General features: G+C 42.7%; 1 protein-coding gene across 1 annotated transcript in view; it reads left to right on the forward strand.

Moving 5' to 3' along the window:
• Positions 1-9,346: 9,346 nt before the first annotated feature.
• PROS1 (protein S) overlaps positions 9,347-17,579 on the forward strand; it is a gene marked incomplete at its 5' end in the record, with an annotated part of 86,243 nt that continues 78,010 nt past the window's right edge. Inside the window, one exon of the mRNA XM_081087262.1 lies at positions 9,347-9,530. Coding sequence (XP_080943388.1) covers positions 9,347-9,530 — 184 coding nt within the window. The remainder of the gene's footprint in view (positions 9,531-17,579) is intronic.

A 17,579-nucleotide genomic window follows, 5' to 3' on the forward strand; every position in this document is an offset into this window, starting at 1 on the left:
GGTTTCCTGCTCCTTGTGAAGAAGATCCTCAAAAATCTGTGCTACCTTCCTTTGCAGCGTGCATTCTGGTTAACCAGCACAGAGGGTCCATTTACTTTCAGCTGAAGTCTTTGGAAGAGTAAAATTCTTCTCTGAGTAATTCACTTCTCTGTTTCTCTAACATTTCCTTTCATTACAGCCTTTTTTCTTTAATGTCTATATTGGAAGTGATTTGTTATGAATGCTGTTGAATCACAATTTTGGAGGTTTTCCCTCCTTGTGAAATTTTGGGATATCAAAATTGATATTCTACTCTTAATTCTTTCTCACAAGATGAGAAAGACCCGTGGCCTAAGTGCATTTAATAAATAAACATAGTACTTAGAGGTTATTTTGTTTAATGATATGATTGCTAGCACACCAAACAAATTCACAGGGATTAGAATCCTATCTAATAAAAGAGAAACCTGGTAATTAGCCATACCTCCGCTACCCTTCCCATTGGATAATCAGGGTGATATGCAAATTAACTGCCAGCCAAGATGGCGGCCGGCAGCCAGGCAGCTTGAAGTGAACATGAGGCTTGCTTGCTTCGGTGAGGAGGAAGCCAACGTTCCCCGCCTGCCGCTGCCGGCCTCTGAGCTTGCAGTTTGAAACATTGTTACAAATATAGAAGCTAAACAAAACCCCAGAAACCTGCTTTCAGCCAGCCAGGATCTCAGAGCTGGAGTTGAAACAGTATTTCAATTATAGAACCCAAACAAACCAGATACCTGCTTTCAGCAGCGGAGGCTTCAGAGCTAGAGCCAAGCCTCAGAGCTAAAGCTGGCCCATAATAAAAAAAGAAAGAAAAAAAGGAGAGGTTGGGAGCTTCAGTCACCCGCCAGCCTGAAAACAGCCCTCAGACACTCACCCAGACTGGCCAGGCACCCCAGTGGGGACCCCCACCCTGAAGGATGTGTGACCAGCTGCAAACAGCCATCAGCCCCTCACCCAGGCTGGCCAGGCACCCAAGGGGGACCCCCACCCTGATCCAGGACACCCTTCAAGGCAAACCAGCCAGCCCTCACCCGTGCACCAGGCCTCTATCCTATATAGTAAAAGGGTAATATGCCTCCCAGCACCGGGATCAGCATGACAGGGGGCAGCGCCCAAACCCCCAGATCACCCTGCGGCTGTGTGTGTGACAGGGGGCAGGGCCACAACCTCCCTATCTGCCCTGCTCTGTTCATGACAGGGGATGGCGCACCAACCCCCTGATCAGCCCTGCTCTGTGCCTGATAGGGGGGAGCTCCCCAACCCCCTGATCGCCCTGCAGCTCTGTGTGTGACAGGGTGCGACGCCCCAATCCCCTGATAGGCCCTGCTCTGTGTGTGACAGTGCGGCGCCCCAACCCCCCCTCCCCCCCTACATGGGCCCTGCTCTGTGTGTGATGGGGTAGAGCCATAACCTCCCCATCGGCCCTGCCCTGAGTGTGACAGGGTGTGGTGACCCAACTCCCCTATCGGCCCTACTCTGTGAGTGACAGGGGGGAGCTCCTCAACCCCCTGATTGGCCCTGTTTGGTGCGTGACAGGGGGGAGCTCCCCAACCCTTGATGGGCCCTGCTCTGTGCGTGACAGGGTACGGAGCCCCAACCCCCTGATTGGCCCTGCTCTGTGCGTGACAGGGGGTGGCGCCGCAACCTCCCCATTGACCCTGCCTTGAGTGTGACAGGAGGTGGTGCCCCAACCCCCCAATCAGCCCTACCCTGAGCATGACTGAGGGTGGCATCGCAACCTCCCAATCCGCCCTGCTTTGTGCATGACAGGGGTCGGCGCCCCAACTCCCCAATCAGCCCTGCTCTGAGCCTGACCAGGGGCTGCACCTAGGGATTGGGCCTTCCCTCTGCCACCCAGGAGCAGGCCTAAGCCAGCAGGTCGTTATGTCCTGAGGGGTCCCAGACTGCGAGAGGGCACAAGCCGGGCTGAGGGACCCTCTATCCCCCCCGAGTGCACAAATTTTTGTGCACCGGGCCGCTAGTATATTTATAATTTAATAATTTTGGGTGAAAAATAAAGTGGTGAATAGACTGACATGGTTGAATCAGACAGCAAAATGAAGAGAACTTAAAGGAGGGAAATGTAAAAAAATCTATAATTCTTTTGTTCTTATAAAAACGGTTATTTGGCTGTGTTTGCTCAGTGGTTAGAATGTCGGCCCATGGGTCTACCAAAGGGTCTCGGGTTTGATTCCCAGTCAAGGCTACATACCTCAATTGCAGGCTTGATTCCCAGCCCACCAGGCCTTGCGCAGGAAGCAACCAATTGATGTGTCTCTCTCACATAGATGTTTCTTTCTCTCTGCTCCCTCCCACCTCCCTTCCACTCTATTAAAAAGAAAAAAAGAAAAACAGCAATGGGAAAATATCCTTGGGTGAGAATTAAATAAAACAAAAACAAAAGAAAAAAACTGACTAGCCTCAACCTCATCCAGTTGGCTCATAGAACTGTGGTAGGCAGTTAGACAGATGTGATGTGAGCAGAGCAGGGCAGAAAGCCCTAGGAACCTAGCAAAGCACAATTGTAGGATAAGACCTTGTCCCCAGGGTGACATTTCTTCCCCTAACATATCACTGGTCAGACAGAGCTAGCACCTCAGGTGGGCCAGACAGAGCTAGCACCTCAGGCCCTGAGGCAAATCCTGTTGCTCTCTGGAAGATTAGAAACTGCCAGGTGTCCCTTACCTTGGAAGCTACATGAATTTAGGTTCTCATTTATCCAGCAAAAGATTTTGTTCACACACTCAGAAAGCAACTCCAACTGAAAAGCCAAAGTTAAAAAGCAATCATTCTTCCTCTCCCCCCTCCCCCGTCCTTAGTTATCTGTTCTTATGTTTAGCCTAGTGTCTCTCAACCCTTAACCTTTAGCTTTACTTCTAGGAGCTTATAAACAGTTTAAAGAAAGCCAGCCTTTTACCTTAAAACAAGGAGGTTGGGAATTCCAAGAAAAAACTCACCCAAGTCCACCTGATGCAAAGCAAGGAGCCAGTGGGCACAATGGGCCCCTGTTGGTACTGAGCACTGGTCTGGGTCTGCAAGGCGGTCCTGGATGGGTTCTCCCGAATCTTGCCACACAACCTTAGAGTCCAAGAACCTTAATACTGTGGGAGGGAGGAAGGGCACCAGGTGTCAGACTGATGGGATTGGACTGAACCTGGGTTCAGCAATCTTGGTACTTGGGTCCTGGCTAGGAAATAATTCAGAACCCAGACTCAAACTATAAAAGAACATTTATGTGGAAAACCACAGAGGTAGAAGTAATTTCTAGAAGAAATGGGCTTAGGAAACAAGTTATAGCAGTAAAGGAAAGTCCTTTGGAGCTTAGAAGTGAGGAAGGTAAAGGTGACTGTCTAGAGGTAGGGGTAGGGGAAGGGAAAGTCACCCGTATGCTCTCAGAAGAGTACTATGTCCTAAAAGTTTTAAGGGTGGAGATTTTAGGGGAGGTCCCAGGGGAAGATTTCAATAAAATATTTAGTAGTTTTCTAGGTGTGTCCTTTTAGGGTCTAGGTCTCCACTGATTGATTGGTCAGTACCAGGGCAGGGGGTCTTTACCCAATGCTGCTTGTCCTGAGGTGAGTTGTGGGATTACTTGTTTGTTGTTCCTACCTTTCTGAGCCTGGAGCTGAAATACAACTGAGGCCTAGATGTTATCTAGAGGGAGAAAAGGTCAGGGAGTCCAAACCATATGACCAGTAATATGGTAGGGCAGGAAATATCACCTCGGGGTAGAGGTACCACTCTACAATTGTGCTTTGCTAGCACCCAGGGCTTTCTACCCTGGTGACCTCCTGTACCTGGCCCAGCTTCCTTGCTCAGCTCATGTCTGTCTAACTGCCAACCACAGAACCATAGAAAGCTAGACTGGAAGAGACTCTTTGAAATATGATCAGCCTATCAAATTTAGCTCACACACATAGGGAATCAATTGATATATTCATTTGGTCAGAAATACTAGGTGTGGTAATAGTAAATATGTCTTAAGTACTACTATTTGATACACACTAATTGGTTTATATGTGTTATCTCTTTAAATCCTTACATTAGAGAACCTACCTAATACATAATCACAAACCCAAACAGACAACCAAAATGAGGAAACAAAGAAACAACTCCCAAATGAAAGAACTAGAGAATTTTCCAGAAGAAGAGATAAATGAAGCAGAGATAAGAAATTTATCTGAAACAGAGTTCAGAGTAATGATGTTGAAAATGCTCAACAGTATGAGAAAAGATATAGTAACTATGAAAAAAGAACAGTTTGAGATAAAGAATGACATAACACAAATAAAGAACACATTGGAAGGAATACACAGCAGATTAGGGGAAGCTGAAGATCGAATCAGTGAATTAGAAGACAGAGTTGAAAATATCACTCAATTAGAGAACCAAAAAGAAAAAAAAAACACAATTAAAAAACAGGAGGACAGCTTAAGGGAGCTGTGGGACAATGTGAAATGTAACAATATTAGAATAACAGGTGTACCAGAAGAGGCAGAAAGGGAGAAGGTAACAGAGAAGGTGTTTGAAGAAATAATGGTAGAAAACTTCCCTAACCTGGTCAAGGAAAAAGTCACACAAGTTCAGGAGGCACAGAGAACCCCAAACAAGAAGAACCCAATAGACCCACACCCAGACACATCATAATTAAAATGCCAAAAATTAAAGACAAAGGGAGAATCTTAAAGGCAGCAAGAGAAAAGAAAACTGTTACCTACAAAGGAGCCCCCATAAGGCTGACACCTGATTTCTCATCAGAAACTCTACAGGCCAGAAGGAAATGGCATGAAATACTCAAGGTAATGGAAAGCAAGGATCTGAGACCAAGATTACTATATCCAGCAAGACTATTATTCAAAATAGATGGTCAAATAAACAGCTTCCCAGACAAAAAAAGGCTAAAGGAGTTCATCTCCTCCAAGCCAGCATTACAAGACATGCTAAAGGGAATGCTATAAGGGATTGCTGAGAAGAAGAAACAGAGAGAGAAACCTACCATACAGAATTAAAATGCTATAAATAAGTATCTATAATAATAAAAGCATAATATGCTAATTAGACCAGACATCCTTCCTTCTGGACAAAGCCACAGCGGGCAGGGGCTGAGGCAGAGGCAGCAGAGGCCCCTGGCTGCAGCAGCAGTGGATGGGGACCAGGGCCAAGGCTCTTGCACGAATTTCGTGAATTGGGCCTCCAGTCTCTCAATAATAACCCTAAATGTAAATGGATTAAATGCTCCAATCAAAAGGTGTAGGGTAGCTGAATGGATACAAAAACATGACCCAACCATCTGCTGTCTACAAGAGACCCACCTAAAAACAAAAGACACACACAGGATGAAAGTGAAGGGATGGAAAAAAATTTTTCATGCAAATGGAAAGAAAAAAAAAACTGGAGTAGCAATACTCATATCTGACAAAATAGACTTTAAAAGCAGCATGCTAAGTGAAACAAGTCAGTCGGAGAAAGATAAATATATGATCTCACTCATTTGTGGAATATAATCCTATATAATAAAAGGGTAATATGCAGATGGACCGAACGGTAGAACAACCAAACAACCAATCAAAGCGTAAGATGCTAATGATATGCTAAAGCTGCTCAATCGCTTGCTATGACGTTCACTGACTACCAGGGGGCAGATGCTCTGACTGGTATGTTAGCTTGCTGCTGGGGTCTGGCCCATCAGGACTGAGCGAGATGGGCCAGACACACCCTGAAGCCCTCCCACGGTCCCTCCCCGGCCCAATCATGCACAGGTGGGGTCCCTCAATCCTGCACCCTCTCTCAATCCGGGACCCCTCAGGGGATGTCAGAGAGCCAGTTTCAGTCTGATCCCCCAGGCCACTCCCCTTGGGAGGGTGCCAGACGCAGGGATCATGGTTGGCGAGCACTGCTGTTGCAGCAGCGCAAGCCTCTCCTGATCAGGACTAACCGGGCATGAGCCTGCAGCAGGCACAGTGGGGCCCGGATGAGCGGGAGTGGCAGGTAAGAGCTGCAGGCAGTGTTGGACTGTGGGTTTCAGCCCAATCCCTACAGGCCACTCAGAGGGACCCCACCGGTGCACGAATATAATAATAAAAGCATAATATGCTAATTAGACCGGAAAGCCGAACATAACAATCTTCTGGACATCCTTCCGTCCTTCGGGACGACCTTCCAGATGAGCCGGGGCTGTGAGGACTGAGGCAGCTGCTGTGGCTGCGAGGGCAGAGCCCCTTGCTCGAATTTCATGCATCGGGCCTCTAGTGAACAACATAAACTGAGGAACAAAAATAGAGCCAGAGGGGGAAAGTATTCTAGAATATAATAGAAGTAATCCTGTTATTTGCAGATTTTTTATATTTCCTACAACTTTTGTGATATCATACTATGTTAGTACAGTTTTGGTAATATTATTATACTTAAAATTCTTTTATTCTTGAAATATTAATGTATATTGCATGTAATATTATTATATGTAAGATCATTTTTCTTGAATAATTGGTGTTTATTGCATGTAACATCATATTTAACACATTGTATGCGGGAAACGTATTTATACGTTTTATGTTGACTGGTAGTAGAGTGCATGACATGTATTAATACGTTTTTTATAGACTAGTGGTAGAATGCGGGTAACGTATAAATACGTTTTTTTTTATACTTTTTTATTGCTCTAAAGGGATGCTAACATACAGATATACGAATTCCAAAGGACAAAATTTGGATCTCTAACACATACAATGGTGAATTATGTATGTACTTCCAGGTATAACGGTAATCTATTCAACTGTGTAGAGTCATCCATTCACACAATTCCAGTATTTGTCTGTTTAAAATTTAAGAAAAATAATTCAGTATACATTTTATAGTAAATCACAAAAAGTTTCATTGAAAAAAAATATGTAAAACTAAAGTTATTGTAATTTTACTGAACGTTGCCATTTGCGCAAAAAATTAGCAAAAATGGCCCGCGCCACCTGTTAGTGTGCGATAAAACTACCTGCAAACAATGTGTTAAAATCATTTTTCTTGAAATAAAAAAACTGAAAAAAAAAAGAGTGACTTCCACTAGTTTGTGTTTGTGTGATTGTACAGAAATATATAATTGAATAAGGATCATGTGACATTTTTGGGAAAAGTATACTTAAATAACACAAAATTTTGTACCTATATTTCCATATATAGATGTGAATAACCCATTGAGTACATAAACTATTAACAATTTGCTGTAACCTTAAAATGGCATTTTTCTTTATCATTAACCTTGAGATTAGTTTTGCTTTGTAAATGTGATCATCCCTGTGTGATTTTTAAAATTTCTGTTCTTCTTATTGAAGATTTTATTTTATCTTTAAGGATAAAAATTATTAAGGTAGACTTAACAATTAACTCACTTAGGTGATATGCTCATTCATATTTATCAGCATTGGTAGTAAATAGCCAATTTATACCTGTACTCCCGATATTTAAAGAGAGTTTCCTTCCCTGTCTCTTATAGCAAAGTACAGATCAATGAATCATTTATAAGAGAATGTCAGTTACTCTATTTTGACTTGTTGTACTATGTAATAAAATTAAAACTAATATATGTAGCTGATACTAAGACTCTGAAAATTAAATAATTAGTTTGCAAGTAATTTAAAACTTTTATTTAAATAATGACCAATTTACAAGGGATGTAACTACATTGTTGAAATACCTAAGCTGGTGATATATAACAACTGAATGCAATGAGTGAACCTTAAGTAGATCCTGATTAAACTTAAAACACTCTTGGCTGTTTAATCTCAAGGCAGTCAATAGGATGAAGAACTTATATCATAAGTATGTGACTATCTCAACTTTTGTTGTTCTTCTCTTGTGACTCTGAGTCTGAATTCTCCAAAGAACTAATTTCGAGGGAGGACTGGATTGCAGAAGAGTGGGGACAACATTCACTCAAAGATCTCACATATTTTATTGATGCCATACTCAGCAGTGAGGAATTCTATCCATTTTGGGAAATCTCTGTAATTTTTGACTTGTAAGACATATCTGCATTTTATGTGTGTGTGATTTGAGGGTGTTATCAATGTTAAAAAAATACATTAACACTTACATTAACACTATTATGCCCATTTTACAGGTGATAATGAAGCATGGTAGCAATCACCTCGGGTAAACACTGCTGTTTAATTTTTAACCCTGCTGTTCTGGCTTCTGTACTTATTTGCTTGCTAAAATAATAGAGAAGTTATTTTGATTTTCTGAACTTATATAAATCATCCCATTCAATTGAATACCCCATTGATTGTGGTTTTACTGGTCTTTCAAAACACATTTCTCTGCACCTGGAGACCAGGAAGCACAATTGCTTTAATTGCTTTGTGGCTCCAGAAAATGTGTTTCTGTTGACGCAGTGGCCCCAAGACCTGAAACTATAATTAATCTTTGTACATAACTAACTTGCTTATTTTAGCTTCTGTAACAAACTGCTTTTGCAAACCAGATTCCTCATTCCAAACCTCGAGATGTAATCGATACCTTTGTGATATTTGCCTTTATAAGCCTGATGTTATGGCCAGTCGGGGCTTTGAGATTTGGAGAGCATTTGCCCCCTCGAAGCCGCCGGCTCTGAAATAAATGTGGCTCCTTAATTCGACTTCTTGAGGCGTCCTTGTGTGATTCGCGGGGTACAACACAATACAACTGAGGCTTAGAGGGGTTAATCAATTTGCTTAAAGTCACATAACTAATAAGTGGCAGAGCATTTCGATTTAAATCCAGGCAGTTTAGCTCCACAGGCAGTCTTCAACATTAAATAACACACATTTCAAAGGAGTATGCCTAAAGCACAAAAAGCAGAGGTAAGATATAAAAAAACAAAATGAGCTCTCTAAGGTGATGGAATTTCATACATTTTCTTTTTCTTCCCATCAAAACATTATTTCGCCATAGTTGTTTTAGACCATACGTGCAGGTACAAAATAAAAATGTTGGTGGTCAAACCCTCCCATTTGCTTCCCGTATCCCTGTGTTCTCCAGTCTTCTTGGAGTGGCTTCACTCACTTCTTGGTTTCAGTTCATGTCCTCACCCCTGATGTCTCTCTCCCCGTTTTTCTTCCCAGCAGGGATCCCCTTTCCCCGGAGTCCTCCACGTTCTCCTGGCCACTCAGCCTCCCAGCCTGGCTCGCCGGAGCTTTTTACTTCGCCTGCCGCCCCTTCCCCTTGGAAGCTCCCCCCTCGGGAGACCTGGGCCGAAACGCGCGAGTTGGGGCGCGGGCCAGGAAAGCTGCCTCCGCAGTGTTTACTGGGCCGCCAGCGCGTCCCCCGAGCCCTGCCCCCAGCTCCGCACAGCTTCCTGGAAATGTCCGCGTTATCACTTCCCCGCCGCGGCTGGGGGCTGGGAGCGGGCGGGCCTCCCCGCCCCCGGCGCCCGGGCCGCCGCCGCCCGCAGTCCTCGCGCAGCCCGGCCATGAGAGTCCTCGGCGGGAGCTGCGGGGCGCTGCTGGCGTGCCTCGCCCTCGCGTTCCCCGTCTCGGAGGCAAACTGTGAGTAATCAATAGCGTCTTGTCTTCTTCTGTCCGCAGCGATGCCAGCCGAGCCGCCAGCCTTGCTCCCGTTTGTTTTCCGGGGCTGCAGCCTCCTAGAAACTTTCCAAGCCCCGACAGCCCCCGGCGGAGGGAAGCAGCCCTGGGTCTTGCGGGCAGCGGAATGGTGTGGGGCAGGGTCGGTATTTGCTCTGCGCCGTGTTGCTGCCCAAAGGACCGAGGGAAGGAGCCGAGTAACACTAACTGTTAAAGAAGGAGTTAGAACACCTACCCATTTGCCCCCAGCAGCTGAAGTTCCCGGTCAGAGGACAGGGATGAGCACATTCCAGCATGAAAGTAGGGGAAAAGGCATCCCACTGTCTTCCCTTTGTACCCGCGCCTGTCCCCAACTCGCACCCCCTGCTGCAGCCTTACCCCACTTTTGCAATGTCTGGACTTTGAGCTTGGTTTGCTTATTTCAACACTGACAAACGAATTGTTGTAGGTGAGTTGAATTTTGCATAGCAGTTGGCACATAGTATCTGACCTTGAAATCAAAAGGACTGTTAAACATCGTATTTCTTAGATCATTTTGTACTGAGGATATTTGACACTGAGTGCCACTGATCTGAAGTCCTGGCAGGAGTTTTTCGTCTTTATCTTTGAATGTCTAGTTCTTTAGGTTCCCGTGCCTGGACTCAAGGCACAATATTGAGTTTTGTCTGAAAAATATATGAGGTGTATTAAGGCATTTAGAACATTTCAGTTGTCAGTTAACTCATTTGTTTTCTAGAGTTTAAGCATGTTCATTGATTAAAAATGCTTACTTGTACTGTTTTACTCTCAGGAAATGACATGGGAGAGATAAACTATGAATTAAAAATAACTTTTAGGTTGCGTAAAGCTCTAATATAAAAACTTCAAAGAAGTAATTTCAGGAGAATTAAGTAGGAATTTACTAACATTACACTAGTTTTTATTACTGCTCGTGATGAATGGAATATTTTAGCATTCTAATTTAGAGGCTAAAACATTATTTGTTGATTTTATATTAAAGAGCTACAATAGCAGAACTTCAACACTCATACCCCTATCATCACTACTAGTAAGCCTGCATGTGGACCATAGGCACTTCCTTATTACCTATGTAGGCCATTAGGATAATCAGATATTCGTTTGTTAATTAGTGCTTTGGAGAAGAGAAAGAGGCAAAATGACTAGCCACACTTCCTGCTTGTCATCACAGGAATTTTCTCAGCCCTTTCTTTTTATAGAGATTGTCATATTTTCACTGAATCTAGGCAGAGTTAAAAGTGTGTGTGTGCGTGTGTGTGTGCACATTATATGTAGGTATTCAAACCATATGTATGGAGAAATACAAGTGTTATGTATAGATACTGTTAGATAAATTAATTCTACCAGGTTACATATAAAGGCCCTATAATCTCTTAACTTAAAAAAATAGGATAGTTTGCCCTGGCCAAGTAGCTCAGTTGGTTAGAGCATCATCCAGATACATCAAGATTGTGTGTTCAATCCCTGATGAGGGAACATACATGAATCAATCAATGAATGCATACATAAGTGGAATAATAAATCAATGTTTCTCTCTCTCTTTCTCTGCCCCCTCCCTCCGTTCCTCTCTCTGTAAAAATCGGTCAATAAAAAATTGTTAAAAGTTTAATTGGATTGAAAATTATCTTGGTTTACTGATGAGAAAACTGAGATGAAGGTGGAATTATTTTACTCTTTAAGATTTTAAATTTGAAATAGAATTAGAACTCTAAATAATTGATTTACAATTCATGTTTAGTCCATAGAAATATAGTTGATATTTAAAGAAAATCAAATAATAGGTTTAGTTTTGAGAGAGTGAGAAATCATCCAGTTCAACCTCTTTGTTTTAACAATAAATTGTTCAGAGATGTTAACTGACTTTCCAGACATTTCTAGACCATATGCAGAGAGAGAGATTTAAAAGATATACTGTCTACATATTTTGTCATTTCCCCTTGAGGGCTGTGGTGAAGAGAACTAGAAGGAAGGGGAGTCCCGTTTTGGCTGTGCTAATTTGGCCCTACGGAGATTTCCACTTCTGGATGGATGTAGTCCATCCTAGACATTACGGACTCATATTTTCCTTCTCTGTTTTACTCTTTACTAACTGTTACTTTCATTGTTTATCCATCTTTGTCTTTACTTGAAGTCCCTTTATTTCAGAGTCCAAAATGTTGCACTGGTGAAGAGATTTTATCAAGGTTAGGTTAGAGTTGGGGTTGGTGCTAGAAAACTTAGAAGCAATTTCTGGTATGCAACAGCACCCTATGCCATATTCTCTTACCACTAATTATATGTAAGGAAACATAGTAATATTTTTCATAATAGGCCTTTTCTGTCCACCAAGTTATAAACTAGATAAACTAGAGGCCTGGTGCATGAAATTCATGAACTCACGGGTGGAGGGGGGTTCCCTCAGCCCAGCCTGTGCCCTCTTGCAGTCCGGGACCCCTTGCTCCTTACTGCCTGCCTGCTTGCTGCTCCTTAGCACTGCTGTGGAGGCCGGAGAGGCTGGCTTCTGGCTGAGCAGCACTCCCCCTGTGGGAGTGAACTGACCACCAGGGGGCAGCTCCTGTGTTGAGCATCTGCACTCTGGTGGTCAGTGCGCATCATAGCAACCAGTCATTCCACAGTTCGGTTGATTTGCATACTAAGTTTTTATTATATAGGATGTTCTTTATGCATAGGTAATTTTCAAAATATGAGAAAAAATGTAAGAAGCCTGGTAATACATATATCAGTATTCTTTATTTACAAGTAACAGCAATGATAAGGGAAGAAGGAAGAAATGGAGGGAGGAGGGGAGGAAGAGAAGGCAAGGAAGGGGAAGGAAGGAAGGGAAGGGAAGGAAATGTAAGGGGAAGGAAGGGGGAAAGAAAAGAGAAGAAAGAGAAAGGAAAAAGGAAGGAAGGAAAAAAGGAGCCAATGGATTTATTGGAAGGTTACTGAATGGCATGCTGAATAAACAGGTTTAGGGAAGCCAGGGACTGGGCATTTAGGTGTTCCCTACAGTGGGAACTCCCGTGCTCACTGTGTTAGGATCTGCCACCATGTGACTCCTAATTGCCTTCTAGTCCTGTGTGTCTCTACTCATGATTGAAATTCCTACTCATGATTGAGAGTCTCATCATTTGGGCTTAGCTTATTTCTGGAATCCTGTGATTGACACCTCACTAGAATCAGGTAGAGCCTGGACAGCTCCCACAATGCTGGGAAGGAAGCAGAAACAAGAGAAGTCTACACGTTCTAATTATACCCTGTGCAACATACACACATGACCTTCTTTCTATTAACACCACCTGAAAGTATTTCAAATATTTGCACATATTTATAATATCATGTAAATAAGTAATATACAACACAAAGTATCTCCTGTTGAATAGGTTTTAGTCATCATAACCAGAGAGGAAGGCTCAAGGCTGCCATTTCCTACTTTAGTATCCTTGGGTGATGTCCGTGCCTCCTCTAGTTCTGTCACAATCCCCTATCAATGTGGTCTGCTTTATGGACAAAATGATACATTGTAGTGTATCGACACATATTATATGCCAAAATGTAATAATAAAAAAGAGGGGAATACAGGTACTGGCTTTAGGGATTGGCTGTCTCTCTTGGTTATAAGCTTGAATTGGTATTTATGAGGGACTTCATCCTTCACTACTCAATTCACATCTCTCTTCCTCTCAGGGAGTTCCTCATGCTTGGGCTTTTGTCCGCTCCATGAGCTGAATGAACCACACCCTTCAGGAAGAATTTGAGCCCTGTTGTTCCTACCTGTGGAAGGCTCTATTAATCTCTTCTTTTAGAATTTCTACTGTTTACCATAGTTATCCTGGAGGAGTAACACTCCTAACCCTCATTTATATGTGGTAACAACACTATTTTGCCTCGATTATTGTCACTCCAGACAATCCTCTTTTCTTTTTTTTCAATGAGAGTAAGGAATTTTAACTGGCCATAAAGCAGGTTCAGCTTCTAATTCAGTAGAAAATATATTAGGTCCCTCATGAATGTATTCCTCCCTGGTTCGCCAACTTCTAGATGAACAGAACCCAGTTATGAAGGGAGAAAGCAAAAAATTCAAGAATAGGTCTTTGAATTAGTTTCTTAGGTCTGTTGGAACAAAGTACACAACCCTCACCCTAGCTGGTTTGGCTCAATGGGTAGAGCGTCGGCCTGTGGACTGAAGGGTCCCAGGTTCAGTTCCAGTCCAGGGCACATGCCTGGGTTGCGGGCTCAATCCCCAGTAGGGGGCGTGATCCCCAGTAGGGGGCGTGGAGGAGGCAGCCAATCTCTCTCATCATTGATGTTTCTGTCTATCTCTTCTCCCTTCTTCTCTCTGAAATCAATAATAATAATTTAAAAAGTACCACAACCTGGGTGGCTTAAACAACAGAATTCATTCTCTCACAGTTTTGGAGGCTAGAAATCTAACATCAAGATTTTATCGGAAAGGGGACCAGCCCTGAGCTGGTCTGCTGGTAGTGTGTGGGTTCTTGACTTCATGCAGGAAAAATTTCACAATATGGGTCCAGGTGATTTTTAAAGGACATTTATTAAAGCTGGGGACAGTGAAACAAGGAAGGGCCTCGGATTAGAAGAAACGACAGGAGAGAGACTAGGGGGGGGAAATGAGCCTCGGCTGGGCTTCTCCGGCTCACTAAGAAGTCGGAGAAAAGGGGATGGTGGGGACAGGTTCAGGGGGTTAGCCTGGAATGAGCTGAGGACTAGGAGGGAGAATCTGTTCCATGCTTCTCTCCTAGCTTCTGGTTTCAAAAGACATTCTCCCTATCTTCACATCATCTTTGCTCTGCACATGTCTATCTCTGTTCCACATTTCCTCTCTTGATAAGAACACAGTCATAGTAGATTAGCAACTACCCTATGACCTTGTCTTTCCTTGTCATCTGCATAGTTCCGATTTCCAGATACGGACAGGTTCACAAGTACTGGGGAATTAGGACTTCAATATCTTTATAGGGGACACAGCTGAAATCATAATAGCCACCAATCATGACAAAACCATATTTTTCCAACCCCAAATTAAGAAATCAATATTTTAAACATAAAACAACACATTTTTATTTATTTATCTTTTCATTTTTTGACATCTTTATGGGCTCAGAACGCTCAGTCCCTGTTGCATTTGCACACTCTCCACCTCTACCTCCACCTCCAATTATGGCATCAGCTGACATCAGTATCAATAAGGCTCGTGATTGGAGGAAGCCTGTTTGACCAGGTATGGGCAGCTATGCACCTGTGCGGCTCCCTCCTCGGCTGACTTCCGTGTATAAGATGCCCCTCGATTTTCAGTCTATTTTAGAAAAAAAATAGCATACACGGAAAAATACGGTTCTTATGTCTTTCTACCTTCATTTCTGACCTGTGTATTTTGGCTTAAGGGAAAAGAGCACCATGTATGAATGATTGCTAGTATTGAGAAGATACTACCTTTTTTTTTTTTTTTTTTTTTTGCCACAGTGGAAGATAGTGTTGTATCACAAAAGGCAGTGACTGAGTCCTCACTAATTGGTCAGTCTCTCATTCCCTGAGGCTACCTCCTTTAAGGTGTTAGAGTATACAATAAGAACAATGAAAACCACCATAATCATCCCATTCACTTATTTCCTTAATAAGTTAATTCCTTAGTTAAAGGTAATTTTGTGTGGCTTAGCATAAAGCATTGAATTAGTCTACCAATAGTGGTACTGACAGAAAAATTTAACCCAAATACAGAATAAATGCCTCTATCTCTGAGCACAAATTGCTGTTCCTGATAGAAAAGCCCTAACTAATCAGCCATCCATTAAGTCCCTGGTTCGATTTTGTAATACATCCAGGGCTGAGTCTCATCTGAAGCTCTTCTAGGCTCACTGGCAGAACTCATTTCTGGCAGCTGTAGGACAGAGGCCCTCAGACCCGGAGGCCTCCCCCATCTGACCATCTCCTCAAGGCAGGTTGCTTCTGAAAGGTAAACCAGAGGCTCTGCTGCTGCGCCTTGACTCTCACTTCTCTTTCTGATGTGGCATATGAGGCTCATGATGGGGAGGATTCCAGAGCATTTCCTGCAACGGACCTTTCCCTGCCTCTCTTCTCAGAGGGTCACTCTATCCTCCCTTCCCTGTGGTCTTTCCCCACGCCAGTCCTGTTCGGAAGACTTCCCTTTTACAGTCCTCCCACAAGCATCCCAGGTGATCTGTCTAAAGGCTTCTCAGACTTTAAGATACTTTATGAGAATTTGTTCTTTTTTTAAAGAATCATGGATTGGCATGTGATCAAGCTTTCTAGGATAATTACAGTGGGGCCTTGATTTACGAGTTTAATTCGTTCGGAGACCGAGCTCGTTAAGAAGCTCGTTAACTCAAATTACTCTATCAACTCAATGCAAAAAATCGGGGGAGAGACAGCTGGTATCTCAAAAAACCCGTTAGCCGTACACTCGTAAGTCAAGGCCCCACTGTATCTCCCTATTTATATTAAAGGATGATTTAGACAATTGTCCATTTTCTTTCTTTTTTTTAAAAAAATATATCTTTATTGATTTCAGAGAGGAAGGGAGAGGGAAAGAGAGATAGAAACATCAATGATGAGAGAGAATCATTGATTGGCTACCTCCTGCACATCCCCCACTGGGGATAAAGCCCGCAACCCAGGTATGTGCCCTTGGCTGGAATCGAACCTGGGGCCCTTCAGTCCGCAGGCTGACGCCCTATCCACTGAGCCAAACCAGCCAGGGCGTCGATTTTCTTGATTGCTATTTTTGGATACTGTATTTCAAATATATTTGGGGCATTTATTTATTTATTTTACTCTTGCTTTACTGGTAATTTTATTCAAGGAATAAACAGAAGTTATTCTGTCTCTAGAAGTACTGTCTACCTTTCAGAAGTACTCTGTCTCTATTTACTATCTATCTATCATCTATCTATCTATTTATACATTTTTGCTTTCTTTAGAGTCCTCTGATTCTTAGAATTAACAAAACAGCAAATTAGCACTTAGTAAATAACATCTGTTACTAGCATTAAACTATTTTAAAATTTTCATAATCTTTTATTACTTTGGATAAGATATGCTATAATATCTTTAATAACAATTTAGTAACACTTTAATCTCCAAATCTGCAAATCTCCAAATCCTAGTAGTTTAGCAAAATAAGAGTTTCTTTCTTTTTTAAAAAATTAATATATTTTTATTGCTTTCTGAGAGGAAGGGAGAGGGAGAGAGAGATAGAAACATCATCATGAGAGGTGATCATTGCTTGGCTACCTCCTGCATGCCCCCTACTGGGGATCAAACCTGAAACCCAGGTATATGCCCTTGACCAGAATGCCCCTGCAACCAGGGCATGGGCCTTTGACTGGAATCGAACCTGGGACCCTTCAATCCACAGACCGACGTTCTATCCACTGAGCCAAACAGGCTAGGGCAAGAGTTTCTTTCTTAATTGTGTAAAGTCCAATTTGGTTTTTGTAAATCTCTTCCATCTTTAGTTAAACTGTCTGGTACACATGGCCTCGAATGTCCCTGCAAGAAAAGAGAGCAGTGGAGGAGATGTATTTGTTCTCTACGGTCTTAGCACAGAAGTGACAAGACTCACCCCTGCTTAGGGTTCAGATAGCCACATCCCAAGGCAGCACATGGAGTATTTGGTCAGCATTGTTTCTGTTACAAATATTTTTCTTCTAAGGTTAAGATGTTAAGATTATGGTTTCTTTCTCTAAGAGAGGTGCAGGTACTTATTGCCTATTTAAATTTGGTCATATATATTCCAAAGTGTGAGGTTGTTGCAACTATGTGAAAAAAATTTGTGATAGACAGAGGGCACAATTAACTATGCCTATTATGACACAACACCTGGGGACTTAATATAATGACATTGAGTTGGTTGCTGATGTAGCAGGATGAAAAATAATATGGTAATAGCTGGCATTGCAATTGTTCCTCTGGTGAGAACTGCCATTATTTTAGAAATTACCTTCCACAATGGCTTTACATTTAGGAAGTGAA

The sequence above is a fragment of the Myotis nattereri genome, assembly GCF_964212035.1.
Source record: "Myotis nattereri genome assembly, chromosome: 3".
In the NCBI taxonomy this organism is placed as follows: Eukaryota; Metazoa; Chordata; class Mammalia; order Chiroptera; family Vespertilionidae; genus Myotis; species Myotis nattereri.